This window comes from Diachasma alloeum, unplaced genomic scaffold (genome assembly GCF_001412515.2).
Source record: "Diachasma alloeum isolate Michigan unplaced genomic scaffold, Dall2.0 Dall_scaffold_00300, whole genome shotgun sequence".
In the NCBI taxonomy this organism is placed as follows: domain Eukaryota; kingdom Metazoa; phylum Arthropoda; class Insecta; order Hymenoptera; family Braconidae; genus Diachasma; species Diachasma alloeum.
Genome location: NW_021680439.1, coordinates 1,055,925 through 1,072,832, shown reverse-complemented (window position 1 = coordinate 1,072,832; position 16,908 = coordinate 1,055,925). Strand labels below are relative to the sequence as shown.

The 16,908-nt window shown below is 35.3% G+C and overlaps 1 protein-coding gene across 2 annotated transcripts in view; it reads left to right on the top strand.

The window, feature by feature from the left end:
- LOC107039496 (fasciclin-2) overlaps positions 1–16,908 on the top strand; it is a 148,222-nt gene that overhangs the window by 31,761 nt on the left and 99,553 nt on the right. For both annotated transcript variants that reach the window (XM_015259131.2, XM_015259132.2), the window contains exon 2: positions 9,059–9,064. In XM_015259131.2, coding sequence (XP_015114617.1) covers positions 9,059–9,064 — 6 coding nt within the window. The remainder of the gene's footprint in view (positions 1–9,058; positions 9,065–16,908) is intronic.

Genomic DNA, 16,908 nt, shown 5'->3' with positions numbered 1-16,908 from the left:
GGGGGGGGGGGGGGGGGCGAGGTGGGCTGATTTTTATGTCAACAACGGATTTTTATGGTTTCGTGGTGAAAAGGGAGGGGCAATTGAATTGATTGATTGGGAGGGGGGATTAGGAAAATAGGGAGATTTTACGGGAAAAGACGATGTGATGATGATTTTCGAGGTGAATGCTGGGTAGATGTTGTAGGAATAAGTTTTCGATAATGAATTTTAGGTTTCGAGGGGAGTTTATGGAAGTTAATTCTCTATTTTTTTGATTAACAATTCTAAGTCTAATTAACAATTTTTTTTGTAGTTTTGAAATAGTAGATTATGTCATAAGGCGGCGATAGGCTGAATGGCAAACCAAATATACAACAGAGAAAAAATATAAAAAAGGAAAAAATTTGTACACTTCGTCAACTTCAAAAAAATCACAAGAAAAATCTAGCGCTTTCATTAAAAAAATCTACTGAATTTCTCTTGAACCTCTAAATTTATTGGGACTCTGTGAATATTCTATAAAGTAAGTCTATTGTTTTTTTGCGTCATTTCTGTTGAAGATTATGCAACTTTACCATGTTATTTTTTAAAAACATATTTAAAATATATTTTTTCTTCGTTCCACTTCACCCGTTATTCAAATAATTTCTGGAATCGATAATGGTTTATGATTTGAGAATTTTCGTCGCCGAAGTCTCCAGTAAAAAAACGTCAGTAAGTCACAATAAAAAATATAAGGAACAAGAAACGAGAATACGGAACAGGACGCAAAACAGGACGATAGGTGACAGTTAGCGGGACTTAATGATGAAAAGTATTTTTATCGGACGGCAACGATCCATTTTGCTAGTGAAAATATCGTGATAAATCAGAAATAATTTAATTTGAAGATTTTTATTCAATGTAACGATTTGTACAATGTGTATTTAGAATGTCTATTTACATTATTATTTATCGCAGCCTCAGCCCGCAGTTTTTGAGCTTGTGTGATTCAAAACTATTTCGCAATGATTCTCTAATAACTAAGAAAATTTCAATTAAAAAAAAAACAGAAATGATATTCCAATATGGCGATCCATTTTACTCGAGAAATCTCGCAAAATATTTCCGCTCTGATAAACTTATGTTTCGAATTTTTTTACCATTAATCAGTTTTTAATGAATATGTCAGAATCTGAGACAGATAACAAAACTTTTGTTATAACCTTTGTTCTAGAGCGAATGGAGCTCTACAAAAAAGGTCATAACAAAAATTTTGCCATCTCCCTTAGATTCAGAGATATTTCTCAAAAACTCAGCTAAGAGCGAAGTCGACTTAGACCGTTCCATCGCTTCGCTACTGATATCTCCTAAAGTATTAGCGCAAAAAACTTCAACATGTTGTCTTTTTCCGTTGAAATTCCCCCGGCTCCTCACCGAGATTATTCTTGAAATATCCAATGAAACCTCATTTTTATCACAAATTTATTCCACCGCATATTACTGAAATATCACGATCCGGAATATTTTTCTCGTTGAAAATTCACGAAAGGTATTTGCAAAAGTATTTGCAAAAGAATAGGGAAGGGATTGGAATTTCAGAGTGGCACGCGACAGTTTCCGGTGGTGCATGTCCCATGGAGGGCAATGGAACAGAATTGATAGTGGCACTGGTGAATCGAAATGCCATGGATACTCGAGTGGTCTGGAGAGGACAATTTTAAAGAAACGAATTTATGTTTATTCATCCTCTCAACCCGACATCTGTCCGCCCGTCTCTCAACGTCAATTTTTCTCCTTCATTTTGCATGTTATTCTCGAAATGAATTTGTGTTTAGTTGATTAGATGTGAATTAGTATTTCATTCTGCAAATCTTGGTGTACACGGAGAATATTATTTGGTGAATAGAGAACGGTTTAATTCACCAACTAGTTGGTAAATTTCAACAACTAGTGGGGGAAATTTAACAACTAATTAATTAAAGTTCCGAAAAGATTTTTTTTAATTTCATTCAATCAATTGTGACTACAAAACTAGATGGCGGGCATTTAAACATTTGGAAACAATCCTGCAATCATTTGTATCTTGACACTCGATCAATGTCTCCCCTAGAAGATATTTTCGCAATAATCTACAATTCTTTGTTCAATTTCATCCATCAAATAAATCGACGAACGTCTATTGAAAATTTAACAAACGGTGGTCGAATGAAATTGAAAAGTCTTCTTCTGAATTTCAATTAAATAGTTGTTAAACTTCACCAACTGGTTGACATTTTCATTTGAGTGGATGAATTTCCGAGATATTTAAGAAATAATAGGAGAGCCTAGAAAAAACCAACGACACATTTGAAATAAGTAGGTTTTTGGCGGTGAATTTTAGAGATTTTTCTTCTAAAACATTAACATTTCTACTCTGTGCATTGCGTCAGTCATAATGCTCCTCGTGAATAGAAAAGCCGTAAATATTTGAATACAATTAAAAATACTATGGAAAATATATTAATATATTCGCCGTCGAAACCCAACTCCTCCCATCTCTCACTATATTTTTTCGTTCTATTTTTGCATTCTTGTTTGGATTCCATCTTCTCCTCGAAAATCGTCTTTTCCGATTTTCCCTCTATTCCACCACCCGTTAAAATACCCGAAGGCCCCTTAATCGTGTATATACAGTAGGATGGGCTGGATGCGAAATGGGCGAACGGTAGGAAAATCCGTGAAAAATTGCCGGGAGTAGCCTGAGAGGCGTTATTCCGCTCGAGCGCGGGAAAATCCCGGTGTGACGATTTATATGCTCGATGGGAGAAGGGGGCTTCCTTGGAGAAAATAAGATAAAAAAGAGGTGGATGGACTGAGAGAAACAGAGGGGAATCATGATCGGTGGATCGATACGTTCCAATAACATTACCGTGAATTTCTCCCGTTATAATGAGCTCTTAATCTACTTTCGATGGAGGCAAATTAACCGATACCATGGGATTGATCCACTTTGCATTATTAAATGATGAAATTGTTCTGATTGAAAAAAAGAATGGGTGGAGGGAATATTGAGGGAGTGTGGAAAGTATTTTCATTCGTTAACCGGGAAAATTACTGGGGAAAAGTCAAAATATAGATATGTTGCACTCTAAAACATGACAAAATTAAGAAAAAAATAACTTCCCCCCGTTGGATCGAAGAGTTAAAAGTCGTTTTTAAGTCCAAAGGCCGAGTTTCAATTTTTTTGTTCACTATTTGGAAACGGAGAATAGATGATAATAGATTGCCGAAAAACTATGTTATCTCACGGAGAGAAAAATTTAATAAAAATTACCAGAAAAAAAAAACGTAAAAATTACGTTTCAAGACGTAATCCGTGAGCGAAGTAAAATACAATAAAAAGTGTGAGTCGGAGCTGAAATTGTACGAATCGTCACGTAAATTCTACGATTTGTTCTGTAAAAATTAACCACTCGTCTGATGACTCACCGCTGTGGGGGCAACAAGTCGTTCCGTAATTTTTCCCCAACGATTGAGAAATTTTACGGAACGGAACGTCGAAATAACTCACCAGTTTCATAAAAATTGTTGAACGTTCAAGAATTTTTCATTTTCAAGGCATAATAAGTCGGAAAGTTTCTGTAAGATTTTACTTCTTCGGGAAAAATTACATGACAATTTCGTACGTTGTTCGGTGATGAACCTAAAAATTCACCGAACGTTTCAGATTTCTTCTTTTCCATTCCTATAAAAATCGCCGGAACACGATTTCCTATTGCGGATTACGTGAATTGTATCGTAATTTTTACTCAATATTTCTGTCCGTGCTGAAGAGATCTTTTATCTTTTTGAATCAATTTACTTGTGGACAGAAAAGAAAGTTTCCACCAAAACATGATGATTTTCGTAGTCGTAATTGTTCTCGTGAGATATTTATATATCTTTCGTTTAAATACATTCGTTCTACAGAGAATTATATGCGGCTCCGGTTTTATCAAGTGAATGTTATTGAATAGTGTATATCTTTGTCCAATAAACACTTAAAGTTTCCATGGGACAAATCATAATTTCAAGAGGAAACTACAATTTTCTTGGCAAAACTAAATAATTTCGAGGGGACAATTTTTTTTTGCCCTCGGATGTCCGCCGGAGCAACACCTATTCCAACACCATTCGTCTTCAGAATGAGCACCATAATTTAAGTTCAAAATCATCAATTAATTTCATTGATCGATTTCATCAGTATTGGTAAATCAAATTAAACAATACTGTCAAAATAAATATTCAAGCTTAAAAGCAATTTTCAATCCATTGGGATATTGGGATAATAGCTCGGATATCAAAACAGATGTTCATGGCGAATTCAGCCGTAAATGCTTGCAAAATAGAATCCTCAATCCCCATCGCTCCAGCAACAGACTAATCCCAACAAACGGAAATTCTTCATTGAGTAAAAGCCCATATGCGAATGGTCAATCAGCTTGTTGAATGCAATTAATCATGCACCTGATGCCCTCGAGTAATTCTTTTCCCCCCCTCAAAACAACAAAAGGAAGCATAGTCTCCGTCTGTGGCGTATACCGTCGGTCCATAATTAATGATGCTACGTAGAGGGGAGGATCGATCCAGATGATTTATTTATAACCGGCCACAAATATTTGCCCGACGAAAGGGGTTTGCATCAGGCGCGCGGGGCTTTGACAGCCTACCCTAGCTAGGGGTTGGGAAAAAGATAGAAGGAAATGACAGTGGAAGTGCGACAGAATGATCCGGGAAAGAGACTCCGGGGTGACTTATCATAATTAATAGCCTCGGGGCGCTTCGAGGTCCACGGTAACCACTGCCAGTCATCCCTCCACAAACGCCATTTTGCTGAATGGAACGTAATTCAGGTGGGTGGAAGAGGTGACAGGGTGAATAGGGCCTTAATTCGCAGAGCGAGAGAGAGTTTCCAACCCCGAAAATCTTCCCAGGAGTCTACCACATGAACATGTACTCCACTGAATGGCGCATTCAACTTGGAAGACACGGAATTACATACGGGCGCTTGACTTACACTGAGAACATTCAACTTCCGCCTGGGCACGTGTTTCTTCTTGCGGGGACACGTGTCTACCACCAGAGTTGATGGGAGATTAGATTTAATGAGTGCACCCATATGTGAAAGAAATCGAGAGCTAATGGAAGTGAGAGATTTTTTTTTGTGGGGGAACTTGGCGTGAAAAAGTTCGGGGATTTGGGCGGCTGTTGTTCTGGAAATGCTGTCAAAATACGATTTCGGTAATGCGGCGGTAGAGATGAAATATAATAATACTAGATGATTTTTGATGGCTTATTTATGGAGATTTATTGGAGACAGAGAGGGTTTTCGAGTTCTCCTAGGATGAAGACTTTGTTTTTAATAAGAATATAGAGTTATAAATAGAGAAGAAGGTTCGAGGTACGTTGAACGCGTGAGGAATTCGAAAATAAATTAATTAATTTTAATTTGTTTCTAATTAATTTTTAAATGTAATTAATTAATTTTTTCATGATCTTAAGAGTTAGGTAAAACATCCTGAATGTCAGGAATTTTGGTCCTAAATTTCAGTGATTGAATCCGTAATTTTTCTACTTTTTTAGAATTTTTTCGCTGAAATTACACTTTTTGGAAATTTTTATCAGGTAATAGTTTCACTAAAATTTGGAAAAATTTCAGTCTTTTTAATTTTAGCATTAAATTGTGCAAATTCACAATTTGGTGGAAAAATCAATGGAAACTGTAAATTTCAATTCAATTATTTCTTGGAGATTGATAGATAGCAACAAAATTGAGGTAAATATAATCCTGAATTTTCAGTGAAATTGGAACCTTCATTAATCCCCCTCCGACTTAATCGAATTCAAAATCGCTCTCCTGTAATTCGCAAATAAACTGTGCATACTCCAAAATTTTCATATCTTTCTAACAGTGCACCCAAAATAATGGTGCTTTTGAATCAAATAATCTTTATTTGAACATTTTTAATTATTTCAAGAATACTTCATTCCAAATGAATAAACTTGTTTCCTTATTTCAAGAAAAAGGATTGAATTATATCAAACAAACAATTGATTTATTTCAAATAACGAGTTTTCTTATTTTAAGAAAATCCCTGTAATTAATGGAAGAAATTTTTTTCATGTAATTAATGGAAGAAATTCGAAATTGTGTTTCAACAATACCCGTGGGCTATGTAGATTAAGGCCATATGAATCTAATCCAGGAATTGTGAAATCTGGACGACTTGAGCACTCAAAAATCATTCTGATCCAATTTTTGATAAAACTTTTCACTCCAGTACATTAATAAAGTGCTTTAATAAAAAATTTATTTGGATCAAATAAAAATTTATTAATCGTGAAAAGGCATTTATTGAATATAACCAGAACCTTGAATATTTTTTTCAAATTTAAATAAAAACTGAAATTTAAAGAGGCGAATATGTCGTCATATTTTTTTAAATCTTCTCTATTTACATAATCCCCACAAAATGGATGATCGAATGAGGCTAATGATCTCGAATAATTGAAAAAATGTTAGATGTAATTGAATGATGGATTAAACCTCCACAATTCGTCATTTTACTCACACCCATATGTGCCTTCTCTAAAGGGGTTGATTTTGATGGATCACCCGCAATTACAATTCCATCCGGGATGCGTTCACAAATTGCCTGAGATTTGTAGCCGTTTTCTCCTATTTCCCTACATAAATTTTCCCACAGTGACTATTCCTATAGAACTCCTCTATTTTTATCTTTTGGACTTCGTGCCACACCTTTGAATCTCGAGCCACGAATTATGGACGTTTAGGTTCAGGGAATAAATGTATTACTATGAATAATCGGAGAGGGAAAGTTTCATTCGAAAGTTAATTATACCGAAGCCATCAGTCAGGGACTGAAGATTAGTCGCCCGGATAGTGTTTAGCGAAAGCGTGTGAATATCCAGGTGTTCAACTACTGGGCGGTACCATTGATTTTACTATAATCGTTGAGTCGAATTACAAATTGAACAAAGGGAAGAAAAAATAAGTTTTTTTTGTGCTTTGAAAGGGAGAATTTATAAGAGCGGAGTGTTAAAGGTCACTTTATTGGAAGCTCATGATTTTTTTAAGCGCAAAATGATGATGATTTTATTTCTTTTCAATACTTGAGAAGCTGCAAAAATTTCTCTCAACACGATCATTTTCTTTTTTCAACCAGAAAAATTAATTGATGAGGCTGTGATTATAGAAGCCACATTGAAGCCACATTGAAGTCGATTTGAAGGGGTTAGAATAATGAAATTTCAAGCAGCACAAAAAGCAGAAATCCGCAAATGGCGTTAAATCTTTGATTAATTAAAATTTTTATAATTTTTTTACCTGCATTTTTTGGATTTTTATTCATTTCTATGTTTTCCATATTTTTTCCAATTTTTTTCATTTGCTGTCATTTGAGTCTCATTCAATCCCAAGTTTCCGGACATTTTTTAGAATTATTTTATTATTTAAACTTGCAGGTTTGAATTTGAATCTCGGTATTGAACCGTTAGAAAACATTTTAAAAGTCTGAAAAAACCGACAGTTTACTTTTGGAGGTAGATGAAATGATTAAAAAATTGCAAATTACGAGTTTTGAAAATTACGAATATTTTTTATAAATAATTCATACACAATCAATTGTCCACCACAAAAATCATTTATTTGGAATGGTAACAAATTTATTCATATTCAAAATTTTATTTGAAATCGATATCATGCCTAAAAACAATAAGGTTCCCGAAATTTTAAACAATTTCGATTATTTATTTATAAACAAAGATTGTTTAAAAAAAATGAGTCAGTGCACATTTTTCAAATTTTTCTCACAGAGCTTAATTGATAAATTTGATGATTGGAAATAGCTGAATCTAGTGTGAAATATGCCAAATTGTCAAAAATACTTGAATATCCTTAAGTTATAGTTCTGTTGGATTTTTTCGTTAAATGGTAATTTTTTAATGATGAAATTCTTTGATATTTCTGTAGAACTATCACTTGATAAAAACTTTCGAGAAGTGTACCGGAAATTTCAGCCCAAAATTTTTGTCCTGGCTCCAAAATTTTATTGAATTTCATAAAATGGAAAAAAAATCTGGACTTAATGACGTTTTGAAGGGTTTATAGACATTAGTTTATATCGGAACATCTAAAAAATTCTGCCACATATTTCTAATGGGTTGGAATTAATGATACAATAGCCTAAAGTGCATTTTTTTAACAGTAAAAATTAATCACCAAAAACAAATTGTCACATACATACACACAGACATCACCCTAAAAACGTAATTTTTTCAGGTTTTATAAGATTCTACACCATTTGCAATAAAAATTAGAAAATCGAAAAATCAGTCAAACACAAAGCTTCCATTCGTAAGCAAAAACGTATTTTTCAACGTAGAAGCGCTGTTTATCGAGCCAAATCACACAAATTAAATTTTCCACTTTGTGTAACATCATCGGGCGCACGCTACCTTGCCTTCACAAAACCCTTTTGCCCTTTTTTCCAGAATAAACTCTGTGAAACTGCAAAACGTGACGCGCCATCGTGAAAATTCCCCTATCAATCAATTGGTAGGTCTTCTTTCAGACATCTCTCCCACATTTTCATCCCCTTGTACGTCTTCCCTTCATTCTCAGCGACAAAAGCTCTCACATGTAAATGTTAACCACACACTCGGTTGTTGACACATCTTACGTCACTGGTCCTACTGCATCCGAATAAGTCAGATGTGGAGTGTCGTCAAGAGGACATTATGCAAACGATGAAAACTTGGGGAATAGGGTGGGTGAGAAACGAGGAAACGTTTCTCATCGTTTGGTTAAGTCGCCCACGGGCTTCAAAGTACTTCGTGTTGCTCTTAATGAGTAAATCAGAGGACTAGCTCATCTTTGCCCATCATCAACATCCTTCTCATCTCTCCTTTCAATTTATGGGGTTATTGCATGAAGAAATTGAGACACTCTGGTTTAATAAAACACTTTAGCAAGTTATCTCATTTCAAACGTTTGAAATTTATTTTGATTTTTTTTATGGTGTGATTATACTAATGTGTTTGTTTTTTCCTTCAGTTTCAGGTGAGTCTCGACCAAATCTTTGTTTAAGGTGCTCAACTAAATTGGTTTGAGGTGTTCCTGCCGTGAGTAATTACCCATAAAGAGTCGTAATCGCACTGAGAGAAACATAACTTTCTTCAAATATATCTCACTTGCGCAAGAAACAGGTTTATACCATAGAAAGAATACATTGAAGAAAGAATATTCTTTTCCCAATACAACAATTATCCCCGCGAAATTATTTAGCTTTACCAATAACGAAGTTTTTCAAGAAAATTGTAGTTTCCTTTTGAAATTATCATTTTTTCCATGGAAATTATAAGTGTTTATTGGACAAAGATATTCACTACTCAATAACATTCATGTGATGAAACCGGAGCCCCATATAATTGTCTGCAAAACGAACTTATTTATCCGAAAGACATAAATCCCGCACGGAAAAATTGATATTTTGAAAAATATATAAAAAATATCTTGAATTGGCCCAATTCATTAAAAATAAAATATAGATATGAAATATATGTTTTCTATATTTTATATATTCTTTATAAATTTGAAAAATATATAAAATTGGCCCATATTATATGAGGTATATATTCCACGCCAAATGAGTCAACCGCCGACCCTCACCCTCTTGGAAATTGATGGCGATTTTTTTTACGATTGGGGAGGTTGAAAAACTATACCTCAATTTTTTTCAGATTTTTTCGGCAGCCCAGTTCGCAGATATGATTTTTGTTTCGTTTTTCCGGTTTTTTTCAATAACTCGAATTCTATCCATCCGATTTTGATTTATTAAGCGTCAAAATTTTTCATTTTTTACTGTCTATAAGAATATTTTTAGTGAAATTTTTTTTTCGATCTCTAGATGCGCATAATAACGACTTTTCGAATAAAAAAGTAGAAAAACTTGAATTTTGCAAATTAGGTCACGGGTGATTTGTTTCATTTTTTTTTTCAGTAATTCTTATAATCAAAACAAGTATTTTGAGCCATCATACAAGTTGGGCATCGTCCTGGATCTATTTTATTTTCCATTTTTTCGTTTCGAAATTCCGTAAATTTGGTCGCAACACCTCAACATGGCGTTGATTGAGTTTGATTATAGACAGTATGAAGTGAATTTGATTGTATACCTATATATTACATATTTTTTCGATACATAGTCGAAGTCATTTTGTTGTGTTTTGACGAAATTTGCGAAATTTCCAAAAGAAAAAATTAAAAATAACATAGATCCAGGAGGATGCCAAACTTGAATGACAGCTCAAACACTTGTTTTGATTATGAGAATTACTGAAAAAAAAATTCGAATATCAACCGCGACGTAATTTGCAAAATTCAAGTTTTTCAACGTTTTTTTCGACAATTCGTTATTATGAGCATCTAGGAATCGAAAAAAAAAATCACTATAAATAGTCGTATAGGCGGTAAAAAATGTGAAAATTTTGACGCTTAATAAATCAAAATCGGACAAATAGAACTCGAGTTATTGGAAAAAACGGAAAAATGTGAAAAAAATCACTTCTCCGAACATTGCTGCCGAAAAAATCTGGAAAAATTTGAGAGATAGTTTTTCAACCTCTCCGATCGTAGAAAAAATCGCCATTAATTTCCAAGAGGGTGAGGGTCAGCGATTGACTCATTTGACGTAGAATACCTCATATATTTTTATATATTTTTTGATGGGGAATGTCTCACAAGAACAATTACAACTACAAAAATTATCATGTTTTGCTGAAACCTTTTTTTTTGTTCATAAGTAAATTGATTCAACACCCCAAAAGATCTCTTCCGAGGACCATAATTTTTCGGCAGAACTCATTTTTTTTTCAGTGTGAACTCAATTGAAAAACTTATTCCTTAGTTATGCACATTGCAAAAAGATTAAAAGTGTCAAATTCGTTTTATTTTACCCAACCGTGTCCTATATATTGGATTCTTCACAACTTTACTGTATTAGATAACAAAAAATATCTTCCCTTCATCCCAAACAACTAGAATATTGAATTGAACAAGAACCTAATGGTTAATATAAATTAAAATAAAAAGATCCAATTATCTGCTCGGCGGAACAACAGAAGAATGTTGTTTTCTTGAAACAAGACAACAATGTCTTGTTGAAAAAAAATATTTTCTCTCAGTGTACATTTGAATCTCTCTATCGAACTAACCAAACTGTTTCATTTGTAAAAAATTTTTTGCTTTTTTATCGTTATTTTACATCGCTTCGACCCGGTTAGGGTATACTGCGATGATGATCAAGACTTTAAAATGGTTAGATCGCACCATTCTACCCGGCCGGGATTTGAACTCTGAACCTTTCGCATGTGAGGCAACGAACTTACCCACTGCACCAAGCCACCGGGCTATATTTGTAGAAATATGCATTTACCTCAAAAAAAAAAAAAAGAGTGCTTTTAGGAGGAGCAAACCCCTAAATCTCTTCACATATTTCCCTAAACTCGCTCATTATCAAGATATATCCATCCTCAACCAGACGTTAAGAATAGACTCATCTGGAAAGCCCTATATCTTTCATACGAACCGAAAGAATTACGACGTTCCAAATAATGTCACCGGAAAACCATGCAAATGTCCACCCTAAACTCACCGCAACGACCCCTCCCCCTCAAGGAGATCCGCCCAAAACAAATTTTCCCCCCAAAAACGTTTTCCAATATATCACAACAATGCACAGACCAAAATATCTCGTCATACTGAATTTTCAACCTAAAAATTCCGGCTATTCACCCCATATCCGAAGAGTTCCAGAAAATAGTTTTTCCTATTCCCAAGTGAAATGATTATTCCCCTTTCAATTGAAACGTCAAAGATGTCTGCCCTCCCCATCACCACAAAAAGCTGATACTCCCGGGATTCCACTTAATACTCAATGATCATTAATCACACCGGGCAAGACTCGATATCTCCTACCGGTGTTATTCAGGACTAAAGAACCCTCCCCCGGCCCCTCTATTTCTGGAGTATAACCGACTCACGCGGGGTCTGTTCGATTATCGTTGACTTGCTCAGACCCCTGGAGCGGTACTTCCCCAAAAACGTCTAAGTACTTCCGCCAGCGATGTAGACTGCTTGTAAGCAGGCCCAGAGGGTTGATTGCGATGGTAAAATTCCCTTCGTATCGTTTTACAAGAGAGGCCGATGGTACCGTGGCGATATGACTAGCGGTATAATTCATCGGGGCGTGAAGTGGTGCGGATGATACGGAGAATGAAGCTCCCTGCCGCAAAGACGATTAATAAGACGTGCCGGAGGGGTGGGTCGAGGGGGGGATGGGGGTGCTGGGTCTTCTGGTCTTCGTCATGGGTGATATTTCAGATGGGTTGGATGGAAGACGTTGGAAAAATGACGGTTGTCAGGCGAATTAGGAAAAGGGACACTTTTTTATTAGTTGGGGTGTTGGGGGTAATGGAGGGTGAAGGTGGGGAGCGTGGTCGACGGCCAGGATGTTTTCCGGTGGAGAGCAGAACATCACGATGACTCCTGCACTGTTAAAAATTTTCGTCTGAATTTTCCGTGCCAAATTCCGGAATTTTTTATCGTGTTCAAGTCTGTTGGATTATCAAACTCAATTTCAGAGAAACGATTTAGTGAGATTTGGTGAGATAGGTTCAAACAACAAATCGACGGAGAGAGTGCCGGAGAACGAACTATAAACGTAAACAATGATTTCATAGGGAAAACGAACTGACGGTTCTTTGTCTTTAGGTGACGATGTTCTTTTGGTTTCTATGACTGGTTTTTAGTCTGCTGGAGCAGTTCGTACAGTACAGACGTTTCTTCCTCGTGCGTTTTTAGTAAAGAGCGGATGTTAGATTTGAATTCACTGCGTTTTACTTCATTTAATTTCCCATTTTCAATTAAATTCCACTGAAATTTCAGGAAATTTTGTCATTGAAAATCAAATATTCCATTGATTTTCTGTTGAAATGGTCTGGAAAGCAATAAAATACTTCATTTTTCAGTTCAATTATTTTCTAAAAATTCAGAAAAATCAGGAAAATTCAGACAAAAATTGAAAATTCATGTCGTTTTGTTTCTGGAAATTCATGTTTCACTGAAAATTCAATCAAATTGTGAAATATCCATCTCATTTCCACGGAAAGCTCATGAATTTTTGTGAATTCTACTTAAAACTTGAAATTTCATAACCATGTTTTCCCTAAATTCAATTCAGTATGACTCTCTCATGAGATTTACTATAATATCTTCCATGAAATTTCAAAAAATCTGTGACAATGTATTACTTCATTCATTTTCAACAAGAATATTATTGAAATTGATAAAAGAATTTTGAATGAAAACTTTCATTCAATTCAAATGCACTTTTTCTCTGAATATATGTAATTTATACGGTGAAATGGATTTATTGGAATGCCAGGAAAATTTCAGCGTGAAAACATAATATCCTCTTTACTCCAGAAGTTCCAGGGACATTATGGAAATGAGACTTCCATAAGAAAATGTTTTTTACTGTAATCTCAAAGACTTAAAAAGATAAATGAATCGTTCCGGTGAGCTTTCCAACATGAATTTTTCTCCATCCCCCAAAACCGCTTCCGGAAGCGTCGCGAATCATTCCTCAAACATCAAAAGACGGAAAAGAAGGGAAAAGAAAGAAAAAGACAAGGCAAATAGTAGATGAATAGCGCAAAAAAAAAAATTTCAGGGAAATTTTGCCCTCTTTTCCGAGAAATTAATGAACCCGAGTGGCCCTCAGTATCCTGAATATCACATTCTTTTGTGTCACGATGATTAGCTCATGTATTTTAATATTTATAACCCAATATTTACCTCATAAATAATATGAATATGCGAAATTTCAATGCTTCAGGAAGAAAGGGGTTAACGATCGACTTTTGAGGGGCTATTTCTCACGCTATTATTCACCCGGTGTCACGCGATCTCACGAATTTAGGTCACCCGCATACTCGAAACAGAATAAATACAAGAACAAAGAATGGAGAATAGAAATGTCAATTACAAAGTATCGAATTCAAAAATAAAAACAAAATCATTCGATCAATAATAAGGAATTTTCGTTTTGGAAATTCTTTACTGCACCGAGAGAAATTTTTGATAAAAATTATCCACGATGTTAACTGGGCGCGAGGCGGTGCTGATGCTTCAACATGGGCGACATAAAACGTTTGGAATGAAATCAACAAAAGTGGTATTAGCGGAAGCTTCGCATTGATGCACACAGTTGGGGCTTGTCTCTCATTCGAATAATTATGCTCCTCAATAATAAATGGCTCTTTACTCCATTAATCCTTTTAGGACCTGACAGTGTGACTGAAAATTTTCGATTAGAAAATTTCATTTCATTTTTTTTTATTGTTATTTTACATTACTTCGACTCGGTTGAGTATATTGCGATGGAGATCAAGACTTTAAAATTGTTAGATCTCACCATTCTAACCGACCGGGATTTGAACTCGGAACCTTGCGCACGTGAGGCAACGACCTTATCCATGCGCCAGGTCGTCGGGCGGAAAATTTTATGTCAGTCATCTTGTAAGCTTCAGCGCCGCCACTCGTCAATTTAAAGGGAGACGGAACCCCTTTGTCTACATCAAATCTTAGAATTGTGTTTTCTCCTACAATTATTAATTTCCATTTATAAAATTACTTTATCGACTCGATTATCGCATTGTTGAGTCAATGAAGTACTTTAATGAATAAAAAATAATAATTGCAGGGGAAAACACAATTCTAAAGATTTATATAAACGCAGGGGTTGCATTTCCCCTTAACATCACGAATAACGCGAGCCGAAGGCGAGTGATATAATCCCACGAGTCAAAAACACTTTTCCCATGAGAATCGAACGATATTTTTCAACACAATGTGTGCAAAATGGATGTTTTAGTTTTAGCAATGGGAAATTTTGTTGGAAAAAGTTACTTCGCACAGCGCGATTAATTAAGTTTTACCATACGAAATAATGTTCCAAAGATCACATTTCTTCCTTATCGTAAATTTCCCTACTCATCTCCTAAAATGATCCCCACAAGAAGCTTTCACTTTCATCAAAAACTACTAAACTTAAACTTTCAACAATTCCCCTCAACTTCTTCATTATGTCACAGATCCTATAACTTTATTATTACCAACGTAATTACCTCAATTCACCACTAATTGCCCCACCTGACTGCTGAATACTCCTCAAGAATGAGTCTTTAATTACCAGCAGAAAAATTCACTGGTAACGTAATACAAATCGATTTCCCCGCGCCGCAATTAACGTGAAATTTAATACGAGCCCAGAAATTCTTGGGAATCAAGCATTGTAATAACAATGCAAGATTACGGTATTGTGTATTGATTTCGTGACTGAGAAATGCGAGTACAGACGTTTGTGCCTGTCGACAAGGGGATCGTATGGTGGGGTAACAAGGTAAGAAGAAACCGTTGATACTCTCGGGTCACAAGCGATAAAACGCTCGTTGTACACGTACCTCTGCGTGGAAAATTGAGAGCATATTCTTTCTCTGTTTCGTCTGTGTATACCAAGTATCTCAAACACTGGCTTAACGACGCGTTATGACGCAGAAGATGGGTAAAAGTGGACTGGGGGAGGGAGATGTTTTGTGAAACTCTTTGAAGATGGAAATTTTTAACGCCCCGAGGTGTTTGTGCTTGTTGGCGAGGAGGAGGATTTTCTCGGGTTCACGTTACTAGACTTTGTTCCGGTCTTAATACCACGACCTTAGCTATTCTCAGGGAATATTATGTTGTTAAGTGCATTTGAAGGAGAAAAAAAAAGAAATTTAATGAGGAATTCAAAATTCGTAGAAGGGGGTTTGAGGGGGATTTTCGTGGATAGCTAGGGAAATTTCAGGTTGAAATTACAATATGACAATCATTTTTATGGGAACGACTGAAGACATGATAATATGAAAATTCTGGAGTACAACGGGACGTCAAAATGAGTTTTTAACCGATAATTTTCCGGGTTATTCAATGAGATTATTTTCAATTTCCTATCCTTAAGGTATTTATGGTGGGGTGGACATGTAGGAGGTGAGACAGAGAGAAATCTATTGTTCTCTCCCAGAAAACCAATCGCTGAACATAAAAAAAACGATATTTCAATTACAAATTTTCCATCTATTTCGACCATTTTTGTATTCGAAAAATTTTTTTAATAACTTTTCTATTTTTTTTCCCACATATTTCAAGCTTCTTTCGCTCATTTTCCATAGCGAAATGTATCATCACAACTCCATTCGTATTTGCCGCGCTTACCGCTCCACGATTTCTAACCTCGACGTTGTCTATCCTAAGTTGCACACGCAGAATTCCTATTTTTCATTAGTTTTTTAATTATCTCTTCTAAACAATTCTATTAGGCCACTTGGATTTTTTTAAATATTCCTCCCTGAAAGCTCCACCCAAGTGCGAAATTTCAGGAAAATGGCGACTTTTTTCTATTTTTAATATATTTTTCCGAATTCCGATAAGAGCCCGTGTTAAAATGCATTTTTTTGAAAAATTCCTGCTTCATCCATTCTCCTAGGCTATCTGGGATTCTGCATAGGAGTTTTGAACAAATCAAAGAATGTATTTGAAAAAAATTATCAATTTCTCGATTTTTTTCAACCTCCCCTGACTACGCCATAAATACCTTAAGGGGACACGGAACCCCTGTGTCTATATGAACTTTCAGAACTGTGTTTTCTCCTGCAATTATTATTTTTTATTCATTAAACTACTTCATTGACTCAACAATACAATAATCGAGTCGATAAAGGAGTTTCATAGATAGAAATTAATAATTGTAGGAGAAAACGCAATCCTAAGATTTGATACAGACAAAGGGGTTCCGTCTCTCCATA